Below are 13,469 nucleotides of genomic sequence, written 5' to 3'. Positions count from 1 at the left end.
GAAAAGATGTACCTTTATTCTCACTTCAGCAGTTTACCTGCTCTTCATACCTCAAATCCCAGGTAGATGGCTTCTAGCTGCCTCTTTTAAAAGCAACAATTTCTTTCACCAATTCAGCATTAGTTTGCAATAATTTCTATCTTTAGAATAGAGAACTGTCCATCTAGCTGCTGTCTACTGTTTTTTCACTAACTTCCACTATTTCTGAATCCTTCAAATTCTTGACTGATGCATTCTCCTGTCACCTAGATATTGTCAAAATTGTTTATTTCAGAAGGTAAGGAAGTGCTTGAGCACAATATGAAATGATATGTCTTTAAAAGCTAAATGAGTTGGACGGTGTCTGCTGTTCTTGCTTCTTTGTGGGAAGTTTGACTGTTCCCTATTCCTGTTAGATGAAAAGTTCATTTAATGCCCACTCTTGTATAAGGTTCTCTACATTTTTAAGTCTCCCGTGAAATGAGATTAAGACAATGCTAGTGTTGAAGTAGAGGTGAAATGTGTCCTATGAGGCCTCTCTCCTGAGCTACAGCTTGGGAGTGTGGTCTGTAGTTTGGTGGTTACTTACTGACGTAAGCCTTCCATTTTACAGTAAAAGGGCCTGTTTGTTTAATAGCCAACCTGTATGATTTTTTCAGTAGCAGAAATTCCTTATCTGGACTGTATGTGAAGCAATATTTCCAGTACTATATTACTACAGTGTTTAATACTAGTTACATTATCTAGCAAATGAGCACCAATAAAAAAATAAATCAAAGCTCCATGAAGCTCACAAATCCCATTATGTACTTTTTAATAAAATCCTCAGGGCAGTGTTGGAGCAGCCTACCTAATGATCCACCTTCCTGACTCTTCCTAACTTAAAGCCTGGAGTATAAAAAGTGATTTAAATGCCATAGCATATTTGAAATCAAGCTGTCCTTCCATGGAATGCTCATGGCCTGAGGAAAATGTCACAGGGCTGCCTTCTCTTCTCACCAGGAGGTATGTTAAACTTACAACAGAAAATGTTGTTGCAAGTTTAGATGTATATAATGAAAAGCTATTTGTGAAGCCTAACGTCATCTTCTTTACTCTGAAATGTTCACCTGTAGAAGAGAGAAAGGGGATCCTTGAATTACAGCAGGTTGTTTTGACTCAGTCTGTACCTATTTGAGGGGATCTGTTGGAATAATGTGGTATACTGAGTATAAATTCTCTAGATTATCAAATTGACACTGAAAAATAGCTGCCAACATAAGTGGCTTCAGCCAAAGATCAGTTTTTTTCTTGGCTGGGTTTGCTGGCATGATCCAGTCTGGCACAGGAGTATTGATAGATCTAGGGGTTAACTGGTGCTAACAGGATGCTAACAGGGCACACAGGATGAACAGAATCTTTCTTTGCTGATGATTTTTCAGTGACACTGGTTCTGAAAGAAACAATGTTTGTTCTCATCATACATTTCCATCAAAATGGAAACTAAACAGCCAATTTTGGGTTTTTACTTAATGACTAAATTTATAATTTGTATATGCAAGACTTGCTCAAGCAAGTGTGAGCTTCTTACTGATGATTATTCTGCTGTCCTTGCATTGCTGGTGTTCAGTGCCATTGTTAGTGTCTAAAACAGATCAGCTGTACAGTCACTGCAATTGATTGCCCGCACTTCCCCTTTAAAAGTGTTAACTGTGACTTTACCTATGATCATGTACTGTTTCTTTAAAGGCCATATACATTGGGTACTCCTATTATTTACATCAGTGAAATGTCCTGATAGTAGGCAGGTAGCGTCTTTGCTCCAGGTACCTCCTCTCTTTTCTTGCATTAATAGAGTTTCACAGAATACTCCTTGCTTATCAGCAACTAAGGAAATTGACTTTAAGGGCTATGTAAAGATGTATAATCCTCTACATCTAACTTTTTTTCTTTTGCAGGAAGGGTTTCTCACCATGGCCATAACACAGTTTCGACTCTTTAAAATCTGTACTTGCCTGGCAGCAGTGCTTTCTTTCATTAAAAAATTAATATGCAGGTAAACGTCTTATTTAATTTGGTTACCTTTTCTTTTTTAATTACAGGTTCTTGCACTTCTTTCCTTCTCCCAACACCCACCCACCACTTTTCCCAGTTCTGATTTTACTAATTGCAAAACAATCAAGACAGATAAAAACTAAGTCAAATTCATTCTTTAATCTGCATATTCCTTCAGAGTTCAAAAGTCTGTGTAGTGCATTTGTAAGTGTATTTTGTGGTAAGATAGCTCTAATGAGGAGTGTTTTCTAAACAGCTATGACAGGGTTTTAAAATTGCGTTTTAAAACTATCCTGTGTCAAACTTGAAGAAAATTTGTTCTCTGCGTTTTCCAGAAGTACTTGGCAAGTGACGTTTTGGTTTTTTAAGAGGTTCAGTTAATGGCGGCATCCACCCAGTCATCAGTCAGTAGGCTTTCATTACAAATGTAAGTGATTCTCATCCTGCTTTGTCAAGAAGCAGTTGCCTGAGACTTCAGATTGTTCTGTCTGTTGAAGATTCTTTCAGAAGTTTGGCGGACAGTGATTAAAGTTTAAGGGAACTGCCTTTTTTTTTTTTAATGAACATGACTTATTTTTGCTTACTCTTGTAAGTCATACTTAGTGTTCTTTTGAGTTGTAGACCCATGAACGCAGCAGTGTAGTACCTAGAAGCATTCAAAAAAACCCTCAAGAGTTATGGTTATATAATAATAGATTTCAATAGTACAGTAGCAGAGTACCTGAGGTAGGTCTTCTTGGCACTGTGCTGTCATCTGAACTACCGTTACTTCTTGCCACTCTTGCAGAATGTTGTTTTACATAAACAAATAGCAATCTAGAGAAATGTATTCTTCTTTTGTGTATGATGACTACTGCTTTGCCAGTGAGGTTAAAACATATGCAGAATATGTGGTAGACAAAAAATAACTGTTTATTTCCTGTTTACCTTTACTTATTCCAAGAATAAGAGGAAGCTCTCAACTGGTTGGTAAATTCTTTACAGATCTAGTGAAGCTTTAAAAAGATACTTTTTAATGCTGCATACAACTATATAGATGTCACCTTAATTCTGTGATTTGAATTCCAAATTAAATTAAGACTACTTGCTGTTCAATTGCTAAAAGAAGTCAAAACACTGAGTTGATGATAGCTTCTATGTTATGTGGACCCTTCATCTCTAAGTGTTAAGATAGCTTTTATAAGCAGATAATTGTTTAGTAGGTGTAATGACAGTATTTTCCTCCGTTTTTCAACTTTTGAATGAACTAAATCCTTGAACAGCTGAGGAACTGCTTGGGAGTAAAAAGTAGGAGAACTTTTCTTCTGTGAATAACAATTAGTTGAAAGAATGAAAATTTGAAATCTTTCACATAAGTCAGTGGATCAAATTAGTTCAGTCCATTAACTGCAGATGTTTCTCCTGTTTAACGTCAGCTGCAAAGCATAGCTTGATAAATTTTGTTTTCCTGTAATGCACCCCTGTATATGAGTATGCCTGATAATCAGCAAGTGTGATTTAATAAAATGTGCATTTTAATTCAATGGATATGAGCTAGTACTTATTTAGATTATATAGTTTATATTAGTTTTTAATTTAAACAAGTGCCTGTAGAGATTGTGCATGTTTTAGTCAGCGTAAAGCCTGTGTATAGTACTAGTCATCTCTTCAGTTAAAACATTTTTTGATAAACAACAGCCTGCCTGAATTCACTGTTTCCATGAAATAAAAGGTATAAGTATAAAAAGAGATGAAACTTCATTCTGTTTAACATCTCTAGTTATCTTCTCCAGCTGAGAACTCTGGATGCTGCTAATTAATAAGGAGAAACAAAACCAAGAATTCTTGAGGCATTTGGCATTCAGAGCAGTGATCAATATCTGTCTAATGATGGTTGTGAAGCAACTCTTCCTATAAGCATCTTTTTCTCTTTGTAGAAAAAGAAGTGGAGATATGTAGCCTTCCTCAGTGCTGCCCTGTGTAGCATATTCTTTCCATGTTGTATGACAGAAGCTGTTTCCTCCCACCTTCACCCTTGTCAGTGTAATCATTTTGGCTAGATGAATGTTTGTTATAAGCCACTTACTGGAGTCTTCTAGATCATATTTCCTTATTTATATAATTGCAGAAGTGATGGCTTAGAATAGTATTAAAGACATGTATGTTGTACAGGTCTGAAGGAGGATGTTTCCAAGCTTGGGTTTCCTTTAGAGACATCAACTAAATCTAGTCAGGCAGAACCAGAAGTCTCTAATGTGTTTGAGGGAACAGTGTTTTCACCTTCCTTTACCCCTAAACTGTGTTGCTTTTCAGCTTAAAGGAACAGTTTCTAAAGGGGCTAGAGTTAATTATATAAAGCTTGAAAATTTGATGATAACACCTGATCTTTCCTAAGGAAGAATCTATTGGGCTTAAAGTAGGAAAAACGCATCTAATCGCTCACCACCATGCAGGAGAGGTGGTATTGCAAGTAATTCAGCTATTCTGAGTTGATGGTAGAATGTTCTATAATAGTGAAACTAATGGATACGAACTCCAAATTGTAGTTTCCCAGTTGTATGCTCATCAGTAGTAATAAATGAAGTGTAACTTTTCCAAGCTGCATAAGGTCAGTTACATGACTGTCTTGGTATAGGAGCTTACACTTCTTGGGAAAAACATGAGTGTGAGCCTGAATTTCATTCTCGTGTTGTAAGGTTTTAAAATATAGTGGATGTCAGCTAAGAATATTTTAATTATTATTGTGATCTTTGAACACTGTCATTAAGTAAATATCTAGGTGGTTTATTTGCAATGCATTAGTGTTTGTCTTCACTTAAAATTATTCGACATATTTGCTGAAATGCTTTCATTGAAACAGTATTCTTTAAGTAGAAGCATGTATTGAACAAAAGCTGTTGACTTGCATAATCTGTTTAGACTTTGAAGGAAAAAGTGCTTTAGAGGGTCTTTCAAATCAAGCAGCTCAAAGCAATTTGTTAGGCACAGCTTAACATCTAAGACAAGTAGAAAAATTTCTCAGCTTACAGTAGAAATGGTTATCTGAACAAATGTAGATCGATAGTGTTTGCTTCATAAGCACTGACAATCTAAAAATTGCAACTGTATGCAAATAACTGTTAATTTGTCCATTTTCATATTTCTTCGAGTTGCTTCTCCTCTATTTCCAGTGCAGTTGGAAAAGTAAATTGCACTTTGAAATTCTTGTGAACACCACTTTAAATTCATGATTAAATTCCTTTGTTTAGCAGACTTTTACTGACAGTAGTTATTACTAAGGTAGTTTAAGCACTTAATGTTTTAGCCATGCCTATTTTCAGTAGTGCTGTTCTCAGACTTCCTTTTTGTTTTTTTTAAACTTAGTGCTCATGTTTTCAGAGCTTGGAGGAATCCTACATTTTTCTTTCAGGTCTGGAAGGGGGCGAAAGTTAAGTGGAGACCAAATAACTTTGCCAACCACAGTGGATTATTCATCTGTTCCTAAACAGGTAATTCCTTAAGTGGTAGGTGACTTCATCACTCTGTTAAGTGATTATCTATTATACCAGTCCTACAACAGGATTGGTATATATCTTAGAGACATATAATATTATTATATATGCTATATAATATTAAGTATATATCTTAGCAAGATATAAGAAGACAAGTTTTTACTTGCAGGTAATATTAACTTGTACCATATACTTCTATTCAGCCAGAAGTAGAAGACTGGTCTTCATGGGATGAAGATGCACCTACCAGTGTGAAGATTGAAGGTGGTAATGGTAATGTGGTTGCTCAGCAAAATCCTTTGGAACAAATGGAACCTGATTATTTCAAAGATATGACACCAACTATAAGAAAAACTCAAAAAGTAGGTATTGCACTTTCAACTATACTTATGGAGGGTTTTCCTTGCTTTAAAATAGGCTATAAGTAAATTGGCAACTTACAGAAGGTGCTTCTGGTAAAATTAAGCTGTCCTATTGAAATGAGAATAGGTGCTGATGTCTAGTCCAACATGTCCAATTAAAAATACTGACTCTTTGAGATCTTACCAAATGTGATGCTAGTTCACGTTTACATCTTTAGTCTTAATGTTATTAGAAACTTACAAAGAATTTAATGGTCTGAAGGCTCTGGGAAGTATAATGTGAGAACTCTCAAGTCACTAATTCTGAAAATGGAACCACTGCACTAAGGTTCTTGTGCTCATACCTCTCCATTCCATGTCTTGCTCTACTGAAGTTTGAGGTAGCAGCACTGCTGTTTCAGAAAACAGTGGTTACTTGTTTCACCAAGTTATACTGGTGAGGCTGGAATTAGGGAGCTGATATTTCAAAATAGCTTGCTCTTCAAATATCCATTTTTATTATGGAGACAAGACAGAAGGGCATATCCACAAGAACATCAACACCGTAAATAAATGCTAATTAAACTTCTGGTAATTGCAAGTTTTGTTTCTGTGTGGAAATCTTCCAGTTGGGTACTTACAGGATTTTGAGTCAATTGGAAAACCATTTTCACAATGAAGGCAGTCAAGCATTGGAACAGGTTACCAGAGAGGTTGTGCAGGCTCCATCTCTGGAAATTTTCAGGACCGAAGTGGATGAGCCCCATAAATAAATGCTAATTAAACTTCTGGTAATTGCAAGTTTTGTTTCTGTGTGGAAATCTTCCAGTTGGGTACTTACAGGATTTTGAGTCAATTGGAAAACCATTTTCACAATGAAGGCAGTCAAGCATTGGAACAGGTTACCAGAGAGGTTGTGCAGGCTCCATCTCTGGAAATTTTCAGGACCCAAGTGGATGAGCCCCGAGTACCTTCATCAGCCTCAGAGCTGACAGTGCTTTGAGGAGGAGGTTGGATTACAGACCTCCCGAGGCCCCTTCCAACCTGAATCTTCCTGCGGTCCTTTGAGCTGGAGATGATACTGGGGTCAGTTTTCTGTACGTTCAGGATCTGCAGTATTCTGTGGATTCAATTCTTCTAAGGATTTTGATCTCCCAGAATCTGGGGGGCAGAGGAGGACTGGGGGAGACATAGATTTCTCCTTTGTATCTAATGACATTTTTTGCCTAATAGATTGAGTTTCAGGTGCAGAAAAAAAACTTGAGAAGAATCCATGCTGTTTGAATACTGTATACTGGGTTTAGTTTAAACATATCTCTAAGGATGACTGCAGGCACCATAAAGAACATTCCTGCTAACTTGGCCTTGTTACCATCCTTAAATATGAATTTTGCGTTTGTATTTCCACTGAATCTGGGCTCAATATGAACCCCAAGATCTGAGGTGGAATCTACTTGTGTTACAGCTCATATCTACAATGTCTGGAAATGGAACTTCAGTCAAATAACAGAGTCTGTCATTGCTAAATAAGATGGTCTAGTTCTGTTTCTTTTCTTGCATTGGTACTAGCATTTGTACAGTCAGTGGAACTGTGAATCTACCTCTTTTGGAAGCAGCAGAGACTTAAAGTAGGCTAAACGAAACAAGTGAGTAAGCTCATATCATGAGGTCAAGACAAGTAAGGGATACATGATCGTAGCAACTATGTTAAATTTGCTAATAAGCCTTTTAAGAGAAGCATTAGTGCATGTTTTTAGCCAAATCAGTACAAAGTTTTACCAGTTGATGTGATAGTGAATTACATTTCAACTATTGAAACTTAAATTGCCTGCACAGATATGCTATTGAAGTAGCTAAGAGAGCTCATGTTCCAAAGCAGTATAGCTGCGCAGACAGCACTATCCTCAAGAGCAGTATCTTACAGTGACCTATCATGGAAGTAGGATTTCTCCAAGGAATATGTCGTGTAGTTGGTAGCTTATATGAGTACTGGGAGATGTGGCTATTTGATCTGTAATTCTTTGTGCCCTTTCTCTGTCTTGATACAGCCATAGGTTTCCATGTGACTTAAAGTTAGTGGGGGGAGGAGGGAGTTCCTGTGTCTTTTGCATTTAGCTTCTCTCGCTTATCAGTTCATTTGGCTATACAGCTTCAAGAACCTGAGCAGGTTTGAGGCACAGTGCGGTGTTGTGTAGCTGTACTTTCACAGGCACAGAGTTATATGATCACCAAGGAATCTGTGCAGTGCTTTGACTTACCACTTTTCGTTCCTTTTTTTGAATATTTTCAGATAGTTATTAAAAAACGAGAGCCTTTAAATTTTGGGATTCCAGAGGGAAACACAGGATTCTCTAGCAGATTAGCAGCTACACAAGATATTCCTTTTATTCACCAGTCTGTAAGTATGCTCTATGTATTAATCTTGTCTTTGACAGTTAAATGACTGTTCTGTAGGAGAAAGAATAGTCTGCCTAAGGTCTGCGTTGTGGGGAGCAAGAGGAATAGTTGTGGAATAATGTAAATTGTTTTAAAATTGAGTATTTGGTTCAAAGCAATGAAATAGTTCATCTAATTTTAATTAATTTATTCCACTGAGAAACTTAACAGATCAGTAATGAAAAGGTAAGAAGCTTCTTAAACACTTGTATGGTCTGTTGCTTTAGAAGATTTGCAAGTCTATATTTTTTTGGATTCTACGTAGTAAGTTCCTAACAGAAGAGTAGGGTTTGTTGGGGGTTTTTTTTGTTGTTTTTTTTTTTTCCCCTTGAGAGCCTCTGCGTTACCTTTGCTTTATTATCTTGGACCCATTTTTAACTTTCTCCTTCTCCCTTTCTGTAGGGATTATATTCTAACAGTCTCCTAACTTTTGATCTTTAGCCTTTGAAAAATAGTCCAGTTACCTAATAGCCTGGCTGTGTAGAGGGAGATGCTCTCCCTCTCTTCCCCTTTGCCTTCTTTAACAGTGCTTCTGCTTTGAGTAACATAGTGCACAAAAGGGTCTAGGCAGAGAGCAGTACAGAATAGTCACACCACTTCCTTAGACTGTCCATAATGAAAATAATTCAGGAGAGCACTTCTAAGGAGTAAAAGCAGCACTCAGGTGATATTGGACGCACAAACATGTGGATGTACATGTTGGTTTGTCCATGCATCTTCCAGAAATCTTTTACGCTATCTACTCAATTCATCTGCTCAACTTTCCTTCTTCTTCCTAAAAATGTATTCCAGTACGTACTTCCTTCCTTTGTTACCCACCGATAGAATAAAAAAAACCCCTCCAACAATTAACTGGAAAAAGTCAGTATTAGAGCAGGGGAAAACGCGCAGACAATAAGCTGAGAAGTACTGTCATAGCTCAAATATGTCTGGAAGTCTGAAGCATCAAGGTTAAAAATAAGTGTCTTATCTAATTTTTCCATGTGCTTAGAGCTGCTTTTCTTTTGTTTCAGCCTGAACTGGGAGACTTGGATACTTGGCAAGAAAATACTAATGCCTGGGAAGAAGAGGAAGATGCTGCCTGGCAGGCAGAAGAAGTTCTTAGGTAACTGAAAATAATGTTAACACCACGTAAACTTTTACATGTAAAAGAATCAAATACAGGTTTGTTTGTTGTAACACCTTTCTGATAAGTGCTAAGAATTGTTAAACAATTCTTCAGCAAATGATTTTTATGCATCTGATCTCTATTGTAACTGGTACTTGGCAGAATACATTTTGGATCTAATCATTTTGGTAGATGAGATGGTGGGGGAAATCTGACAAACACTGGAACAGCACCTTAACGCCCCTCCAAAAAAAACAACGTGCCCCCCAAACCCAACAATTTATTATGTACAAATAACATGTTTCAACTTGATTAAGTAAAATACCACTGAATGTCCTTATAAAAAGGATCATAATTATGTGCTGTTCAGGATAGAAGGTGAAGTTATAAGTATGTTCTTGGAATCCCTGTAGGAGCTATGGTTTTCTAGCTAGCTCATAAGGCTTGAATGTAAAATCAGGGTCTTGCACAAAGTTACTGTGAATACTTCATCTGTTCCATTTGTGTTCTTTTTTTTTCTTTTTTCCTCCTAAGAACCTGCAGAAGGAGTATGAAGGGTAAAGAGATGCAGATTGAGTTTAAGCTGATCACATGCAATGATTTGAATTGGCAGTGACTTATGTTAACCTGTTTCATTTCAAGGTTTTATCAAACTTTAATTGCTTGCTACATCTTCAGATAACCTGCCTCAGATGACTCCAGCTTCCTAAACTGCTCTCGTTCTACTCACAAAATCACAAATACATGGCTTCAGTGGGACAATAGTGACTATGAAATAAGGACATGATATATTCAAAAATCATTCTAGAACTGTGAATCTTTAAAAGAAAAAAAGGTATTTTTTCAAAAAAAGGATTCTGGTGAACTATTTATTGTAATATTTGGGAATTTTTTTTTTTCAACCAGTAGAGTAAGACAAGAGCGAAGTCACCAGCACGCTTTTGATGCATTAATGATAGATAATAAATTCAACCAATTCTAATTCTGTCAGTCTTGCTCTGCAGCAGCTTAACATATGAGAATGGAGTTGTACTGCAAATATTTTTGTAAACTTAATCAGATACTTCTGTGTGTACATTCTGGTCAGTATCTTGTTGGTTTTTTTTTTTAACGGCAGTACTTAAATTGTTTTCGGTTTTGTCTTTCACTAATGTATCATAGAAGTACAAGCTTTGCGATACGAATGATGTGCCTTTGGGCTGTTTTTGTTCCAAGGTTAGTATCTTTTCCCGTAGAGAATATTAATAGGCTCAGTAAGATCTTTAATCTCTAAAAAGCAATCTACTGGGACTTAATCTATGATGCATCAGACAAAGAAAATGAAAGACAATGAAAAATACTGCTTTTTTTGAACTGAGAAATGAAAAAACTACTTTTGCCAGCTTCAGAGGCCTCATTGTATTTTACTTAACCCTTACCACATTCCTTTACAGATGTTTTTAAGACTAGGAAAAGAAGTACTCAAACTTTCTGAAGCGGGGACTTGTCTTATACAAATAGCTACTAAAAATAATATGGTGTGTGCATATGCCAGCTTATTTCTGGAGTGTAAAATTTGTGTAGTGGATGTTCCCAGGATGGACAAAGGTACATTGTCTGCCAATTGTCAGGTTTATGCACTAGAATACTTAGTAAAAGAGATCTCTTACGTGGGGATAGAAGTGGGGTTTTGCCACAAACTCCGTTTTTCAAAGTGTCATCTTACTTGGTTGAAGCTGTTCTAAAGACTTCAGCCTTGGCATATTGAAAGGCTTCAGGTCAAGTGGTTAATTTTCATATGATTCCTCCCTGGCCCCACTAAAAAGTATCAAACTTTACTTGTTTTAGAAGGGATGTGTATGTGTCCAAGTATTTTAAGTAAATGGAAAGAACATGATCAGAGCTGTAACTGTCTGTATTACATACCGCTTGGCCAGCTATGAATGGCCACCTCAATACAACTGATCATTGTGTAAGCTGTATCCCAGCTGTGTGAAGTAAAACCTTTGTTTTATTCATGACACATCAAATTACAACGTTTTTCTGTAATTGAGGAAAGTGATGGCTGATTTCTAGCAAGATTGATAGGAAATACGTTCTGGGTTTGCAGTTTCTCTTGCAGTAGACATCTGTGGTGTAATTAACATCTGACATTTAACATAAAACCTAAGTATAGTACTTGACAGGCCTGGCTCTGTTTTCATTAGGCTGTAGTAAGGAAGTGATCTGGAGTCTCTTCTTAATGCTATAAGACTACATCTTGGTCTACAAAATGATCTGAAGATTTCAGACTCCTAAATGGGGGGCAAAGTTACATAACCCTCCAGAGTCTTCATGCGGACTGTACTCCAGCAGTGCTTATTGAGAATGAAATAAGCGTGCAGAAAAAGTAAGGATCTCCCTTATCTAGCTGTGTCTGGGTACCTGTTGGTACTCGGTTAGTATTCAGAAGTCTCTTAGACTGGAATAATTTTTGTGTAGTAACGGAGTGCTGATCAATCATGCAAAAATGGGCTGTGGCCTGCTAAATAGCAGAGAAGACTGTATCCTGTGGCCTTCTTTCTGGTGACTTAATGTGTATGCGTAACAGTTGAAATAAGCATAGATAGTAAGCCATATGCTTCCTGGAATCAAAGCATGCTGAAAGACAGTGCTGAGGAGTAGGCTACTAGTGCCTGAGAAGTTCCTCTAGTCTATTCCCCCCCCCAACTCCCCAGCAGGTTCTGGGCTGGGATGCACTGAAATTTTCCAGTCAGTGACTGAATCAGCGTAGTGGACGGTAAACTGGATTTTCAGTTAACTGAAGTTAGTTAGAACTTGGTTTCTTCTGCAAATTGTAGGCACCTATTTGCACCTTTAGACTTCCTAATACCGATGAAGTTTTTTTCCTAGTGGGAACAGTTAAGCTAAATGCTGGTGCATTTTTAATTGTGTTGAAGTAAAAGACCAAATGGTATGAAATCATTCTTATTAGTTATTCAGTATGTATACAGTAAATAATAAAAAAACACTGGAATAAGAATGTCTGCTAACAGTGTTCTGATTAGTGTTCTGCTAACCAATGAGAGAGGTTTAGGTTTTTTTAGGCATAACTCGTGTTAAGAATGCAAAGCAAGATTGACATCAGGAATGAATACTTTCCTGGTTTAAACAGCTTCTATCATACCATCCAAACTCTGCTGAACTCCTTGCTTTGGAACCCAGAAAAAGTGAGTCAGATATGGCTGCAGTTCGTCGTAGGCTCTTCCTTTATTGAGAAATGAAACCTTTCTGAGCCTGAAAGATAGTAACTTTATGTTGAAAACATGCAGGAAGTTTGGAATAGAGATCAATGTTTTGAATAATGACCAAGTAAAAGAGCAGTGGAAAGGTAATCACTTTGTGGTAAGCCACTTGTTTATATTTTTTGGTGACTTCAGTTCCTCTATCTGAGGTGATGTGAAGGTCTCTTCTCACTTGGACAGAACTGAAGTCCAATAAAATTTCTCAGCCAGTAGAGGGCATGGAAACCACTTCTCTGTGCAGAGGAGTTCTGTGTCGTGCAGTTTATAAGGGGGAAAAGAAACATGATCTGCTCTGACTTTCCTCACTTCAGAATTGCAAATGAATAGCAGCATTGCTTAAAACCTCATGTGGCTTTTTGGAACTCTACTGTCTCTGCATGGTGGCTGGTGTACATAGAGCTTCTTCCCTTCTGCATTAGTTCAGAGGTGTGGAGAATATAAGAAAATCTGCTACTGTAAAGCGGCAAATATTATTACTCTGCATATGCTAGACTGACAGCACTGTCAACTATCGAGCTTTCTGGTAGAATGTAGAATAGCGGGTCATGATCTCTTTTTGGAACTCTACTGTCTCTGCATGGTGGCTGGTGTACATAGAGCTTCTTCCCTTCTGCATTAGTTCAGAGGTGTGGAGAATATAAGAAAATCTGCTACTGTAAAGCGGCAAATATTATTACTCTGCATATGCTAGACTGACAGCACTGTCAACTATCGAGCTTTCTGGTAGAATGTAGAATAGCGGGTCATGATCTCAAAAAAAAAAAAAAAAAAGTTTGGGCTTCCTTTAATTTGGGGGGAAGATCCTGTTGGGGGTGACTATTTTCTTTTCCATGAACGC

The 13,469-nt window shown here is 37.3% G+C and overlaps 1 protein-coding gene across 1 annotated transcript in view; it reads left to right on the top strand.

Annotated features, from left to right (window-relative positions):
* The first annotated feature begins 856 nt into the window (after positions 1 to 856).
* The window catches only part of EBAG9 (estrogen receptor binding site associated, antigen, 9), a 15,161-nt gene continuing 2,548 nt past the window's right edge, over positions 857 to 13,469 (top strand). Inside the window, exons 1-6 of the mRNA XM_009282586.2 lie at positions 857 to 984; positions 1,917 to 2,014; positions 5,402 to 5,480; positions 5,687 to 5,845; positions 8,115 to 8,222; positions 9,274 to 9,365. Coding sequence (XP_009280861.1) covers positions 1,932 to 2,014; positions 5,402 to 5,480; positions 5,687 to 5,845; positions 8,115 to 8,222; positions 9,274 to 9,365 — 521 coding nt within the window. The 5' untranslated portion in view covers positions 857 to 984; positions 1,917 to 1,931. The remainder of the gene's footprint in view (positions 985 to 1,916; positions 2,015 to 5,401; positions 5,481 to 5,686; positions 5,846 to 8,114; positions 8,223 to 9,273; positions 9,366 to 13,469) is intronic.

This window comes from Aptenodytes forsteri, unplaced genomic scaffold (assembly GCF_000699145.1).
Source record: "Aptenodytes forsteri isolate BGI_AS27 unplaced genomic scaffold, ASM69914v1 Scaffold453, whole genome shotgun sequence".
NCBI classification, from domain to species: domain Eukaryota; kingdom Metazoa; phylum Chordata; class Aves; order Sphenisciformes; family Spheniscidae; genus Aptenodytes; species Aptenodytes forsteri.
The sequence above is the reverse complement of the archived record's forward strand: the minus strand, read 5'-3'. Positions and strand labels throughout refer to the sequence as shown.